The 14,424-nt window shown below is 42.0% G+C and overlaps 1 protein-coding gene across 3 annotated transcripts in view; it reads left to right on the top strand.

The window, feature by feature from the left end:
* The first annotated feature begins 409 nt into the window (after positions 1-409).
* The window catches only part of adgrd2 (adhesion G protein-coupled receptor D2), a 57,475-nt gene continuing 43,460 nt past the window's right edge, over positions 410-14,424 (top strand). The window contains exons 1-9 of one of the 3 annotated variants that reach the window (XM_034090284.2): positions 410-743; positions 944-1,001; positions 1,167-1,406; positions 1,506-2,135; positions 7,238-7,357; positions 9,273-9,367; positions 10,370-10,627; positions 12,353-12,464; positions 14,208-14,342. In XM_034090284.2, the coding sequence (XP_033946175.1) occupies positions 699-743; positions 944-1,001; positions 1,167-1,406; positions 1,506-2,135; positions 7,238-7,357; positions 9,273-9,367; positions 10,370-10,627; positions 12,353-12,464; positions 14,208-14,342 (1,693 nt within the window). In that variant the 5' untranslated portion in view covers positions 410-698. Of the gene's footprint in view, positions 744-943; positions 1,002-1,166; positions 1,407-1,505; positions 2,136-7,237; positions 7,358-9,272; positions 9,368-10,366; positions 10,628-12,352; positions 12,465-14,207; positions 14,343-14,424 lie in introns of those variants that run through there. The other 2 variants (XM_034090283.2, XM_034090285.2) reach the window with 2 other exon arrangements.

The following is a 14,424-nucleotide window of genomic DNA, read 5'->3' as shown; positions in this document are numbered from 1 at the left end:
TGTATCATTTCAATCTAAATTCTTCACTTTCTTCTTACACATTACATTCCAGCATAGCAGTTTAGCGTCAGCTTTTCAGCATAAAGCATTCCCACTAGCCATTTCTTCAGGAATTGCATTCTCTAGTTGACTATGAAGTACACCAACAAAACAGATGTTCTAATCTAACTTAAGAGAGTCCTATAGAAGGCATAAAGAAGGAGAATGTGGTAAAAATGTCTGCCGCCCTGCCGCCCTTGATGAACTCTCTGTGCCAAATGCTTGACACGGCTTGCGTAAGTAGGGTTCTTTTAAAAAATTACGGCATTTGCATGACAAAGGCAGATGGCTTCAGGGTACTAAAGAGGGAGGGAGGGGTTGGGGGTTGGGGGTCTGAAGGAAGGCAGGAGACAGACTGAGACTTGGACAGACGCACTGGGATTGCTGGCACTCTCCCAGTCAGGAGACCAGAACTGTGCTGGATATGCTGGATATTGAAGCCAAGGCGGTAGATGAGGAGTCAGGACCAGAATTGGGTTTGAACATGGAGTCTGTTCACAGATTCAAAGAGACTCTATGCTGCTTCAGAGGAAAATGGGGAGAGTGCATCAATGTTTCTGGAAAATAACTTGTTTTTTCGTACATCTGGATCGAGTGGAAATATATTTTTTAAATAAGTTCAGCGGTTTATTTTAGCTGGAGACTACACTGGCTTAGAGATGACTGGAGCTCTGCACACTGGACTCATGCTTTTCTCTTTTGTGGTAATTACAATGTTATACTATGTACACCAGAGACTTGCAAATAGTACATTTTTAACGTGTTATTCACATTTCATTGTTTTAAAAGAAAAGCTAGTCAGTACATCAACTGAATATGTTACTGGAATATGTTATTACAGCATTGCTTAACTGTATTTAGCCAAGTTAAAATACGATAGTAAACTAAACATGTTCTGCTGCAGGTGGTATGTGAGAGTGAGCCGACACATGCTGGGCCAGACAGAGCTGGGGATTTACACGGTGAGACTGTTAATCACTTTTAGGGGCTATTTAGTGGGCAGCAGTTTTATGTTGTGGTATTGACTTCTCTTTTTCCTTCATCAAAAAATCAACACTTATTTGACTGAAACATAACTATTTCTAATTCATGCTTGTCGTGATTGTTTTTTTTGTGTGACCTTGCAGAACAATCCAAACTGCTCCACCTAACTTCTAACTGGGCTTTCCACCTGGTCAATGAATCACTGGACTTCTCGGGGGCAGACAGATTCTGCAGGGGCCAGTTCAGCTCCCTTGTGCCTGTGGAGCAGTCAGAGGACAGAGGGGGGGTCTTGGAGCTGCTTCAGCAGGCCGCACATCGCACGCCTGTCTGGGTCAGAGATCCTGCCAAGGCAGCCTCCAAGCCTCTGGCCCTCTCCAAGCAGTGTGAGTGTAATCATTGGTGCTACAAATCAAATAAAGTATAATAAAATACAAAAAATAAATGTACAATTTGATCAATTACCTTACCCGGCTTTTCTTTAGATTTACAGTTCCCAGCTCTAAACTTCCCAAGAGATTCTCGTGAGGGCTTTGCTCGTGTCAACATGTCCTTTCCCGCCCTGTCCTCCATCAGTGTGTGTGTTCGTGTTCAGTGGAACCCAGAGTGGAATGAGGTGTCCACCATCTTCTCCTACGCTGCACCTGTGTTCACCAATGAGTTCCAGCTGAGAGGCCAAGTGGACATGCAGGGACGCATCCTTCTGGCTCTCATCATCCACGGGAAGCACCTGCCATATAAGGCATCCTTCCCCAACGACGGAGATTGGCATCACATCTGTGTCACATGGCGCCTTAGCAACGGCCACTGGGCTATCTATGTAGATGGGGACAAGAAGGACATGGGCTCAGGCTCAGACACCTCCAGGAACATCTATGGCGATGGAATACTTATTCTGGGTCAGGATCAAGATTCATTTGGTGGGAATTTCACAGAGCCTTTTTTTGGAAATATCACCGACCTGAATGTTTGGAATATGTCTCTGGAAGCAAGGCATGTCCGTGCCCTCAGCGCATGTTCCTCCAAAACCCAGGAACTGCTTTTTAGTTGGAATCTTGAGCACGTCAGCAGCCACCCAGTGGTGAGCGAGGTACAGGCCCTTCTGTTTTGCCCAGGTGAGATCACATTCTGTATGCTCAGTTTCATTTCAGAGGCTGTCTCTATTCAATTAGAATGTCATCATGCACACTAAGAATCGCTGGGATAGTTCATATAACCTACCTCCACAGTGGTTTGATCATGCTGGTTGGTGCCTTTTACATTATTGCGTTATTTACACGATCATGGGTAGTTTTAGTGCAGCCCATCCGCTGGGTTAGTGGCTGGGTGATACTAAAACAATGCAGATAAAAACTATCATCCTCTCTTCCTCCACAACCATGTGGCTTGGTTATCTGCTTTGTTTTGTCAACCAGTGGTCCTTTCAATCAATCTCCTACAGCAGTCCTTCAAGATATTAAAGGAAGGTGCAATCATTCCTGTAGAGACCGCAGAAATACCAGCCTAAAAGTTACCGAGTGAAACTATTTAGGAACAGGCTATCTTGCTAGCAGTCAACACTTTGTGTTTATACTGCAAGTTATGAGTTGCTCATCTTTGGGTTTGGGATTGGCCTACATCCTGAAGTTGTTATGCTCAGTCTAACACTTTTAACAGATGATTCTGTAAGGAAACATGAAAATTAAAACACTTATGTATGAGGTAAAATCATCCTTTTATTCAAATCGATTGTGGGGATGTGTTTAATGTAGCACATGCTCAGTGGCGTTTTTATATGTACAAAAGTGGTGGGGCACAAAAAACTCAGATGTCTATATATAAGCTTCTGCAGTGAGGTTCATGGCTGCTGAGGCACTGGCACTGGCTCTTTAGGTTTACAAATATTATATTTTGACCTAAATCAAAATATAATATTATTTTCAAAAGCTTTTTTTGTCTGATGCTTCAATTAATTTTAAACAGACAGTTCAACAGAAGGATACCCCACAAATGTAATTGTATCATGTAAATATTGAATTGTTCTCTCTTAGTAAGATCCCATTTTCAATAAAATTGCAGTCTTACCTTGACTTGAAGATGAAGTCCATTTGCCTATCCTTCTGGACAAACATCTCTATTACTTTTTTGTAAAAGTCCTCCTTATGTTCTTGTAGTTTCAAAAGTCTATCATAAATCTAATCGATAGATTTGTGATTCGAAAATTATAAAAGTAGGGTAGACATGTGGATATTATCCGGCTGAACAAAACGTGCAATTATCTAACAGCTACGTTTCCCACAGACCTTATTTGGAGCTATTTTCTAAAATCCTATGGAGAAATCTCATTGCTTTTTTGTGGAGGGAAGCCATGCGCAGCTTACTTCCTGGTTTTAGGACGCGTCACTGCAGCTCTCTCGTCTCCACCACACTTTTCGCGGCACACGTACTTACAGCCAATCAGCTCTGAATGATGTGAGATGACGTATGGTGGGGATGGCAGCACTATACCCCTTTGGTCATTATTTTTTTGCCACACACATTAAATAGGACAATATACTGAGCATGCACAGTGTAGTTTTTACAGTCACCATTGACTTAGGCCACGGCCACACGAGGACGAAAACGGTCGTTTGCGTTACTGTTTAGTGTCATATAGACCGTTCGGCCACACGAGGACGACCGAATACGGCACTAAACGACTGCGGAAACGATAACGGGTCCCAAGGTGGATAGAACGGCATACGCAACGCTCTGGGGGGTCCAACGGCTCCGTGTGTACGCCCTAGACGATCATTTTCTGATAATGATGAGGTAATAGCCCCGCCTCTCCCCACCTCTGCTGCTCACCCCGCGTCAAAGTAAACTGCACCCTGAATTCAGATTAGTTATCTTTCTCTCTATATGGACATAAACGAGGGTGAAGTCTAATCTGACAGGACGGAGACACCTCTCAAACTCCCTAAACTAGTTATAAATATGTTTATTTTTACTGTCGGCCGGGTCACTCATTCACTCATTACTGGATCAGCTGCTGCATGAGACAGACACTGACGCTGTCCGAAGAGAGGGAGGAAAAAGAGAGGCTCCGTGTATGTTATTGTTATATTATATAGAGTCATTATTCATTTGTTTTAAAGCTCAATAAATAACAAAGAAGACCTTTGACCGGCACTTTTATAATTTTGTCCGGAAGATTTCAACTGTAATACATGTTGACTGGCGATTATACAGTGAGGTAAATGGTAAATGTGCATGTATGTCGTTCAATATGCGTTTACAGGTGAATACGTCTGCATTTCCTGCCAAATACCAGCCTCAAAAAGATTAAAATATAATTAATGCAAATAAACTACTTCTACTAATAATAATAATCAATTCAATAATATAAATACTATATTATTTTATTATAATATAGTTGTAATATAGTCAAGACAAAACATGCTTATGACATGCTCAAAAACTGATATTTCTTAAATCTGTATTCAAACGTAGTTCCCTCTGTCAGCAATGTATCAACAACTACACACACATTTCTATCAGTGTTTCTCTGTGTTGTGGTTGACATGATGATGACTGTTAGGAGTTAAGGGGAGAGGCTGAGCATCACCATGAAATGTGCAAATTGACATAAAAATGAATAAAAGGGGAAAAAATGCTCCATGTTTTTTAGGCTGTAAACTGTAACTGTTATGTAAGCCAAGTAGACAGACAGTGTATCACTCTTCCTCCTGTATACATTAGCAGATTAAAGGCATCACATACTTGAATGAATGGTAAATAAAGAATGCTGGAAATAACTGCATCTCCATTAGCTTATATGCTCTGCAGAGACTGCCTTCTTCATGTCGTGAATTGCAGCTGATGTTTTAATATGGCAATTTGCAATTTTACTTATACAACATTCGCAAGTTGTACATTTGACTCATCCAATAACCCACCTTCGAGTGATGCTCTAGTTTCTTCATGTTTTGTTTTTTTCCCCTCTTGCTTGCGCCGGACTGAAACTGTCTTTTCAACGACATCTCTTCACCTGCACTCGTGGCCGTATCAAAGCCGTGATTGGTCAGATGTTGATTCATTGCAACGGTGTCGGGTTACATACGTGCTCCCCTTGTCACCTCTCACTCTTGCGTGTCAGCGGGGGTGCGCGGAGAACTGCGCACAGCAGCTGAGGCCCTCTGGGCGGGGCCCCCTGCGCAAGGCGGGGCCCCATGTAGCCTGCGTGATTGGCCTGTAGGGAGGGGCGGCCCTGGGCTCCTGCATGTGTACTGCAGCTTCTCCAGCGGTTGGAGCTAAACGGAGCTGTCTCGTGTGGACAGACACTATCCGGTGAATATTGCGTGTGGACGGAAGCTTTTTTGCGATTGCGATTGCATTTGCGTTAATCCTATGCGTTTAGCCGTTTTCGTCCTCGTGTGGCCGGGGCCTTAGACAGTGAGAGGGAGGGGCAGGATCGGGTGTTGTCCCACTTGGCTCTCAACAGCTCAATAGGCACACACTGTAGACACTAATTAGAAGAGCACAGACTAAAACAGCAATGTACAGACGAATCAGATGATTAAACATGATCTTAAAATATATTTTATATTTTTTTTTATTTTTTTTTTGCATTTTTTTGTAATCATTATTTGTAATACTTTCTGCTGACACTAGGTGGGGCTGTGCCCCACCTGCCCCTAATGACCAGTCGCCACTGCGCATGCTTAAGGTTGAGCCATGTTCAACTTGTTTTTCGCCAAAACATTGCTTTTAAAGCCAGGCTGATGAGGAAACTTATTCTAGCACTTATGTTGGTCTGAACGTTGCCTCATTTGGAAACTGGGTTAACCTTACTCAGTGCTGTAATGTAACTAAGTACATTTACTCAAGTACTTTACTTAAGTATAATTATAAGGTACTTTGCTTGAGTATTTCCATTTCATGCTACTTTGTACTTCTACCACACTACAGTTCAGAGGTACATGGTGTATTTTCTTTTTAGTCCACTACATGTATTTAATCCCTTTAGTTACTTTACAGATGTGGATGAATGATGTGAAATATAATAAGTGTTAAATCAGACTTTAGTTCCACCTGGAGTAAATCCACCAGCTACCCTGCAGTCTACAAAGTCCTTCAAACCTTTACCAGCTTTGAGAACACTTTAATGAACAATAACTCTCCAACACATTGTACGTGAAAAGGCTAAGGGGCGGGACATCTCTAAGTGGTTGACCAATCACAACAGAGCCGGCCAGCTAACCAATCAGAGCAGACTGGGCTCTGGTTTCAGACAGAGGGTGAAAAGAGGTGCTGCACCACAGGCAGTATGAGAAAAATAAAGAGCTTTTTGAACATTAAAGCATGGAGACAAGTCCCAGTGGAGACACTACATACTGATATACACCTGAAAATGAACATAATATGTCCTCTCTAATATCAAAATGTGTGTATTATGTTGTAATATTGCTTTAATTATATATAGTTATTTATTCTTGCAGCAGTACATGTTCATAGCATTTCTTTTTTTATATAAAGGTAATTTTGGGCCAGAGAGCCTTTATTGGAGTTCTGTTGAAAAGGGATGGAAGGACATTCCATGAGATATTCAGCTGTCTCAAGGTTCGATCCGGCTTACTAGCAGCAGTGACCATATATGGGATGTGAACTCTAACCACTGAGCTATCCGGCGGCCTTCATAGCATTTCTTATCTAGTTCTTATTATTTGCCTGTCTCTTACTTTTCAAGTCATTCTTGATCAAATCCTCCCTAAAGAGGCCTGGGCTAGAGAGTGTTAGAATGTGCCGCAGGGTGAAGGGCAGTGAGGTGAGTCAGAGGGCCAGAGGCGCTGAATGGGGGGACTCCCACAGCTCCAGCAGTGAGGGGCAGTGCAGGGAAAGAGTTCCGTGCAGGAGTGAACAATAACCCCCCCACTGTCACAGTTTATATTACTCTCTTAAGATCCATGCAGTCAGGGTTTTTTTTGTACGATTACAACTCAAGCCTAAAGTTGTTTTTAAAGTTCATTTCAAATCACAATGCTTATTCAAATATAATTGTTATCTCATTTGATCTCATTGTTGATACTTTTCACCATTGATGACACTAACATATAATAGAGCTGACTCTCGTGTTCTTGTGCGTACACTTTCCTTGTTGTTCGGAGTTGGATTCTTTATGGTTTTTGCACTCATTGTAAGTTGCTTTGGATAAAAGTGATAAATGATGTGTGATGTAATGTGTGTCACTGTGTCACAGTCCACCAGCAGATGGAGCTGCAGGGCTGCAGGACCCTGCAGGGCGGCTCAGATCAGCCCCCCCTCCTCGGCCTGACAGACTGCTCTGATCCACTGCCATTCATCTGCCGGAGCAGCAGAGGTGAGCGGAGACACACCAGAACAGATCAGGATTAGACTTCTAATGTATTATGTTAATGTTAGTAATGGTGAATATTGACGTAAAGGTGATCACTGTATGTGGAGCCTGAATTAGGTGATTGATTTGACAAACCCTGCAGCATAAGAGCTAACACATGTACTTTACTTAACTCAGCATCTCCACGTTATTATAGCAGTAAATACGTTGTTTTCCTGCGAACCTTAAAGACAAGGCATGCGAACAGTGTGGACACTGTACCCATGCAGAACAGTTGACTCGCTGCGTATCAGAAACAGGATTTCAGAAATACTGACTCCACTACCCAACATGCAACCTTATTCCCACAGGGAGTGTCGACCAAACTCAAACACATTTAATTTCTTCAGTTGTTTAATATTTTATGTATTCCAGTCCGTGTTTCAAAAGTAAAACAATGACAAAAAGAATACAATGAATCTTCTGAAAGACTTCTTTGCTATCTTAACTGTAACTCTCACACTCAACTGTAAAATGTATTATGCTCTAAAGTCTCCTTAACACGTTCTCCCCCTCACTTTTTAAATGAAGTCTCTTAATCGTCGTCCTCTAGTAGTCGACACCCCTTCAGTTATTGCTCAGCACTTAAAGAAACAGGTGTAGTCAGCTGACTTGACGCCTTTCAGGTGACATGTTTGCTTTTTTATAATCCTTCTGTAACACAATGGCAGACGCTTTCAAATATATCATTATACCAACAGCAATTGTAGATATCAAAATTGCTTTTTGATTAGTTAGAATTCCAAGAAGTCAATATATTCATATTTTCCAAATAGTAGCGATTCTAGTTAACATAGTTAACAATTATTTCATACTTGTAAACATGTTCATTCTTGATTTGACCAAAATATTTTCTGCCAGTTGAAATGTTTATTTTGTATATCTGATGGAAGATTTAATGACAACTATGTAATGCTCAAGTACAGTAATTCCATTTTTTGAAGATGTTGTAGTTCCAAATCATGTCCATAATATATTATGACTTGTAGCTAGAAAAATTATATCAAAAATGCAATTCTCACTAGTGGAAATGGTCATTTGTGATATCAACAATTCCATTGTTATTATTTGCAGTTTTCATTGTAGAATTCATCCCTCATTACGTATATCATGTTATATAAATGTTTAACTGATATGTCAGCTTGAATTTGTCACCAGTTATATTTTAAACAGTTAGGCCATATATCTAGATTGTAACTAGCAAACATATAAAGCACTTATATCTCAATACATCTACAATTCCTTTTATTAGTCAAAATTGAATTTGAAATATCAAAAAGGAGATTTATTATCTTGTCAAAATTGTACAAATCATCTATGACTTACATATTTGAAATGAATGGGTCATCTGGGCTACATATTGGAAATGCTGTGATTGATATCTGAAACCTATCCATTACATTTAGACTGAACCTTTTTCCTTTCTAAGAAGGAATTTATGACATTTCAGATATTTCTAAAGCCGACTTTTGACCACATGTACAAATGCAATAGTAACATGTCAAAAAAGTGTTTCAGTGTTTACCTAACCCTAACCCTAGCATTCAACCCTTGTATACATGTTAAAAGGTCTGCCCATGACAGCCCATAACAGGAACCCTTGAAGGGAAATAAAGTAAACTCTGAAAATGTTGGATGTAAGATGATGTTTGCGTACGTGATGTGAAGCAATGAATACATACATATCCACTACATTGACTGATGAGATAATAGTACTGCACAAATGAAGAGGCGGGTCACAGACATGCTCAGTTGGGAGTTGTATGTGTTTTCAGGATGCTCAGAGGCTCAGGGTGGAACTCTTCCAGCTGAAGAGTTCTCTGAGCAGCTGAGCATCCTGCCATCATTCCATCCTAACGTCTCGTTGTGTTGGGCTCAGAGCGCTTCCTGAAGATGAAGCAGATCAGAGACTCTCAGACCTCGCAGCCCACAGCCTTCATGAACCAGCTGATGAAGCTGTCCAACCACAGCCAGGTACACAACGCTACATCTTCATCCACAAAACTCTCCTCCACTGCTTTAAAGATGTCACTGCTTTAAATGTTCCATCTTCCAAGGATCTTTGCTGCCAAGCCATTATTGATCTGTTAACCCCACCTAACAAAGAGCAGAGATTGTTTTGGCACACATCATTCTGCTTTATTTAAAAGTAAATCTGACAGAGTTGAATGGGTTTTTAGCATTTTATAAGTTTATGTTGATACCAAAATGTTGATTAGAAGCTTAACTGTGGCTTCTAATTAAAAACAATAGGGGCTTTGTTTTGCTTTATGACCAAAAACGACGAGTTAAAGGTGGGGTATGTCATTTATTTCAGACACACTTGTTGTTATATTCCATGGAATGCTCTTAGCGTCCCGATAGCAATGAGTATCTGAAGTGCTGTGACAATAAATACATAAAAATGTCCTCTCTGGAAGCCGTAGCGCTGTCGAAAGCACGACCAATCATCTGAGCCGGCTAAAGTAACTGGATGGCCGACCTGCCTGTCAGCCTTCCATCTGGGCACACACTGATCTCTGCCCTCATTGGTCATGTGCGCGTGCGTGTGTGTTGGAGGAGGGGCTCTGTGAGGAAGTGGCAGATTTGTTCCGGTTGTGTATTTTCAAATTCTAGCCACTCGAGCTGCTTTCTCCAAAATGACCTACCCCACCTTTAATACAAATCCCAAAATGATATGCTGCCCCTCTCATGACTCCTGATTCCATGTATAACTGGGGGCCAGGGGCCAGGATGTATGTGATGACATGTGCCATAGACCCCAGCTGTCTCGCCAGATAAAACACCACAAACGTCTCATGACAGTTACTTCAAGTTAACAGCTCCCAAACAGAAATGAAAAATGATATAACCAACATGTTATCAAATACGTCCAATACTATCCATTAAGAAGGGATGGAACACTCTCTCATGTTCATAATCCAAAATGAAATAAATACACAGACATCCTTCCTCCCCCCCCCCCCCCCCCAGCAGCCGTCGGGGCGGGGCAGCCTGTCCCAGGTGTCCGCCCTGCTGGAGGTCTCTGTGCAGGCCCTGCAGGACACGCAGCAGGAGGGACTGCAGCCGGCGGACATGGTGTCCCTCATCCAGCTACTGTCTCTGGCTGCTAACGTCCCCACCCAGCCCCCCACCAAGGGGACCTCCATCCAGGAGCTCAGCCAGCACTTCATCAGCGTGGCGGACAGCATCATCAGCGCAGACAACGCCCTCAAGTGGCAGGCCATCAAAGAGGTAGCACATAAGCCCTGCCTTCTTTAGCCCTGACGCGTGAGTTTACACATCTGTGCAGTTTGTATATTGTATTCACACCGGAGGGGGGAGAAGTACTCAGATCTTGTACTTAAGTAAAAGTAGAAGTACCAGATTGTAGGACAAGTAAAAGTCCTGCAATCAAAACTTGACTCAAGTAAAAGTACAAAAGTACTAGCATCAGAATATACTAAAAGTACCAAAAGTAAAAGTATTCATTCTGCAGATCGGCCCAAATCAGAATAATATAAATCATATGTTTGTGTTTAGTGTTGATTATATTTCACAACATTAATCCAATTGTGCAAACTAACTAAAGGTATTAAATACATGTAGTGGAGTACAAAATGTACCTCTGAATTGTACTGAAGCAGAAGTCAAAATAAGAAAAAATATGAACTCAAAATTGTACTTAATACAGTACTTGAGTAAATGTACGTAGTAACTTTACACCAATTCATTTAACATAACATATCATAGATCAATAAACTAAATCTAATTTGAACGATTTCTCTCTGAGAAAGAGGGAATAACAGTACATATTAAATGTGAAATAGTATATTCTACAGGCATATAACAGAATGTAGATTGATAGATAGATAGATAGACGGATAGATATATAGATAAATAGATAGATAGATAGATGGATAGATAGATAGACAGACAGATAGACGGATAGATAGATATATAGATAGATAGATAGATAGATAGATAGATAGATAGACGGATAGATAGATAGATAGATAGATAGATAGATAGATAGATAGACGGATAGATATATAGATAAATAGATAGATAGATATATAGATAGACAGACAGATAGATAGATAGATAGATAGATAGATAGACGGATAGATAGATAGATAGATAGATAGACAGACAGATAGACGGATAGATAGATATATAGATGGATAGATAGATAGATAGATAGATAGATAGATAGATAGATAGACGGATAGATAGATAGATAGATAGATAGATAGATAGATAGACGGATAGATAGATAGATAGATAGATAGATAGATAGATAGACGGATAGATATATAGATAAATAGATAGATAGATATATAGATAGACAGACAGATAGATAGACAGACAGATAGACGGATAGATAGATATATAGATGGATAGATAGATAGATAGATAGATAGATAGATAGATAGATAGATAGATGGATAGATAGATGGATGGATAGATGGATGGATAGATAGATAGACAGACAGACAGACGGACGGACAGATAGATAGATAAACAGACAGACAGACAGATAAACAGACAGACAGACAGACAGACAGCTCCCTTCCCCCCCCGGCCTCTCAGAGCTCCAAGGCCACCTCAGGCAGCCTCAGTGAATGAGCAGCACTCTGAAACACTGTGGCCGTACACATCCACAAACCTCCGCTCGGCTCCCAGCTCTGTCTCCAAGGCTCAGCTCTCATATTGAATTCAGAAGGAGGAGGGGGTTTCAAAACAGACAATGGCAAATTCCACAATTGCTCCCATCATTATAGGCCAATCCATTGAACTGTGTGTACCCTCTTCAGCCAAACTGTCTGTCGACGCTGGCATTCCGCAGAAAAAGATGCTGAAAGCATTTTCTCATTGTGTGGCATTTAAGTAGTCATTTTGAAATGTACCTCTTCAGCTTTTACAAGCAGGGCAGAGTGGGTACGTTCTGCTGAGGTGCAGCTGCTCCGTGTGTTTCAGGTGGTGAACGGACCCATGGATGTGGTCAACACCATTGACCAGATGGTGACCAGCCTGAGTGCCAGCTTAATGGCAGAGACTGATCACATGACCATTCTCAGACCCAACATCAGTGAGTCACCAACACACACACACACACACACACACACACACACACACACACACACACACACACACACACACACACACACACACACACACACTGTACATACTAAAAGATTAAACAAATATAGCATGGACATTTTGATAGAACGGGATCACCCATTTGGGCTGATTGGATAATGATCATCATGAAGAGGCTCCAGCTGCACTGAAGCTGCCAGAAGAGCCTTTGAGCTTAAACAAGATACTGATTGGTATTGCGAGGGTTAGGGTTAGGGTTAACCAAATGAAACATATATGGTAGATAGTGTACATTGGGATTTATTTTGGATATACACTTATTTTCCAGGTGTTGTTCGATATCAGTATCCAAGTTAAGATCTGGGCTTTAAAGCAACACAGTTGAATACAGCATGGGTTTCACTTCTGTAGATCTGGCCTTATGGTCTATCAGTGATGATAAGTGTGTGTGTGTGTGTGTGTGTGTGTGTGTGTGTGTGTGTGTGTGTGTGTGTGTGTGTGTGTGTGTGTGTGTGTGTGTGTGTGTGTGTGTGTGTGTGTGTGTGTGTGTGTGTGTGTGTGTCTGTGTGTCTGTGTGGCTATGCGTGTGTGTCTGTGCGCGTGTGTGTGTGTGCGCGTGCGTGCGTGTGTGTCTGTGCGTGCGTGTGTCTGTGTGGCTATGCGTGTGTGTCTGTGCGTGTGTGTGTGTGTGTGTGTCTATGCGTGTGTGTCTGTGCGTGTGTGTGTCTGTGTGGCTATGCGTGTGTGTCTGTGCGTGTGTGTGTCTGTGTGGCTATGCGTGTGTGTCTGTGCGTGTGCGTGCGTGCGTGCGTGTGTGTGTGTGTCTATGCGTGTGTGTGTGTGTGTGTCTGTGCGTGTGTGTGTCTGTGTGGCTATGCGTGTGTGTCTGTGCGTGTGCGTGCGTGTGTGTGTGTGTGTGTGTGTGTGTGTGTGTGTGTGTGTGTGTGCGTGCGTGCGTGTGTGCGTGTGTGTCTGTGTGGCTATGCGTGTGTGTCTGTGCGTGTGTGTGTGTGTCTATGCGTGTGTGTCTGTGCGTGTGTGTGTCTGTGTGGCTATGCGTGTGTGTGTGTGTGTGTGTCTGTGCGTGTGTGTGTGTCTGTGTGTCTGTGCGTGTGCGTGTGTGTGTGTGTGTGTGTGTCTGTGCGTGTGTGTGTCTGTGCGTGTGCGTGCGTGTGTGTGTGTGTCTATGCGTGTGTGTGTGTCTGTGTGGCTATGCGTGTGTGTCTGTGCATGTGCGTGCGTGTGTGTGTGTGTCTATGCGTGTGTGTCTGTGCGTGTGTGTGTCTGTGTGTCTATGCGTGTGTGTCTGTGCGTGTGCGTGTGCGTGTGTGTGTGTGTGTACACATTCATGACATCGGGCATGCCACAGCACTTGCACGGTGCAGCTTTGTTCACGATGGAACTTCTAAAACTTAGATTTTTCTCTGTTGGTGTCAAATTGTTCTTATCTTTTTATTGTACTTAAGCACTATTTCGAAAATCTGAAGTAGATTCCTGAGATTGAAGTATTAAGATCTTAAAACCCAAGATAAATATGTTGCCATGGTAACACGTTTCAGCTCAGATTAATAATCTAAATTAGTTTCTATATTTTGATTACTTCAAAGGTGTGCGGAGATTAGAAGCAGGTGTTGAATTGAACATGGTAACATATCTACATTCATTTCCCCTAATGCATGCATGAAATATAATGTTGTACTCTGACACCATCGAGTGTGGTCCTTACTTTCAGAGCTGGAGGTGCAGCAGCAGTGGCTGCAGGGGGGGTCCAGAGGGTCCAGCTTCTGTGGGCCTGAGACAGAGAGACTCACCAGCCTGGACTGCATTTCAGTTCCAAATCAGAAAATACAAGATCTCCATAACAACGGTAGGAACATTCTGCAAGAACCAATCATCTTCCTCCACTTGAATTTAAAGTAGTCACTTATTCATACTCACCCATCACAGCG

This window comes from Pseudochaenichthys georgianus, chromosome 9 (genome assembly GCF_902827115.2).
Source record: "Pseudochaenichthys georgianus chromosome 9, fPseGeo1.2, whole genome shotgun sequence".
Taxonomy (NCBI): Eukaryota; Metazoa; Chordata; class Actinopteri; order Perciformes; family Channichthyidae; genus Pseudochaenichthys; species Pseudochaenichthys georgianus.
The sequence above is the reverse complement of the archived record's forward strand: the minus strand, read 5'-3'. Positions and strand labels throughout refer to the sequence as shown.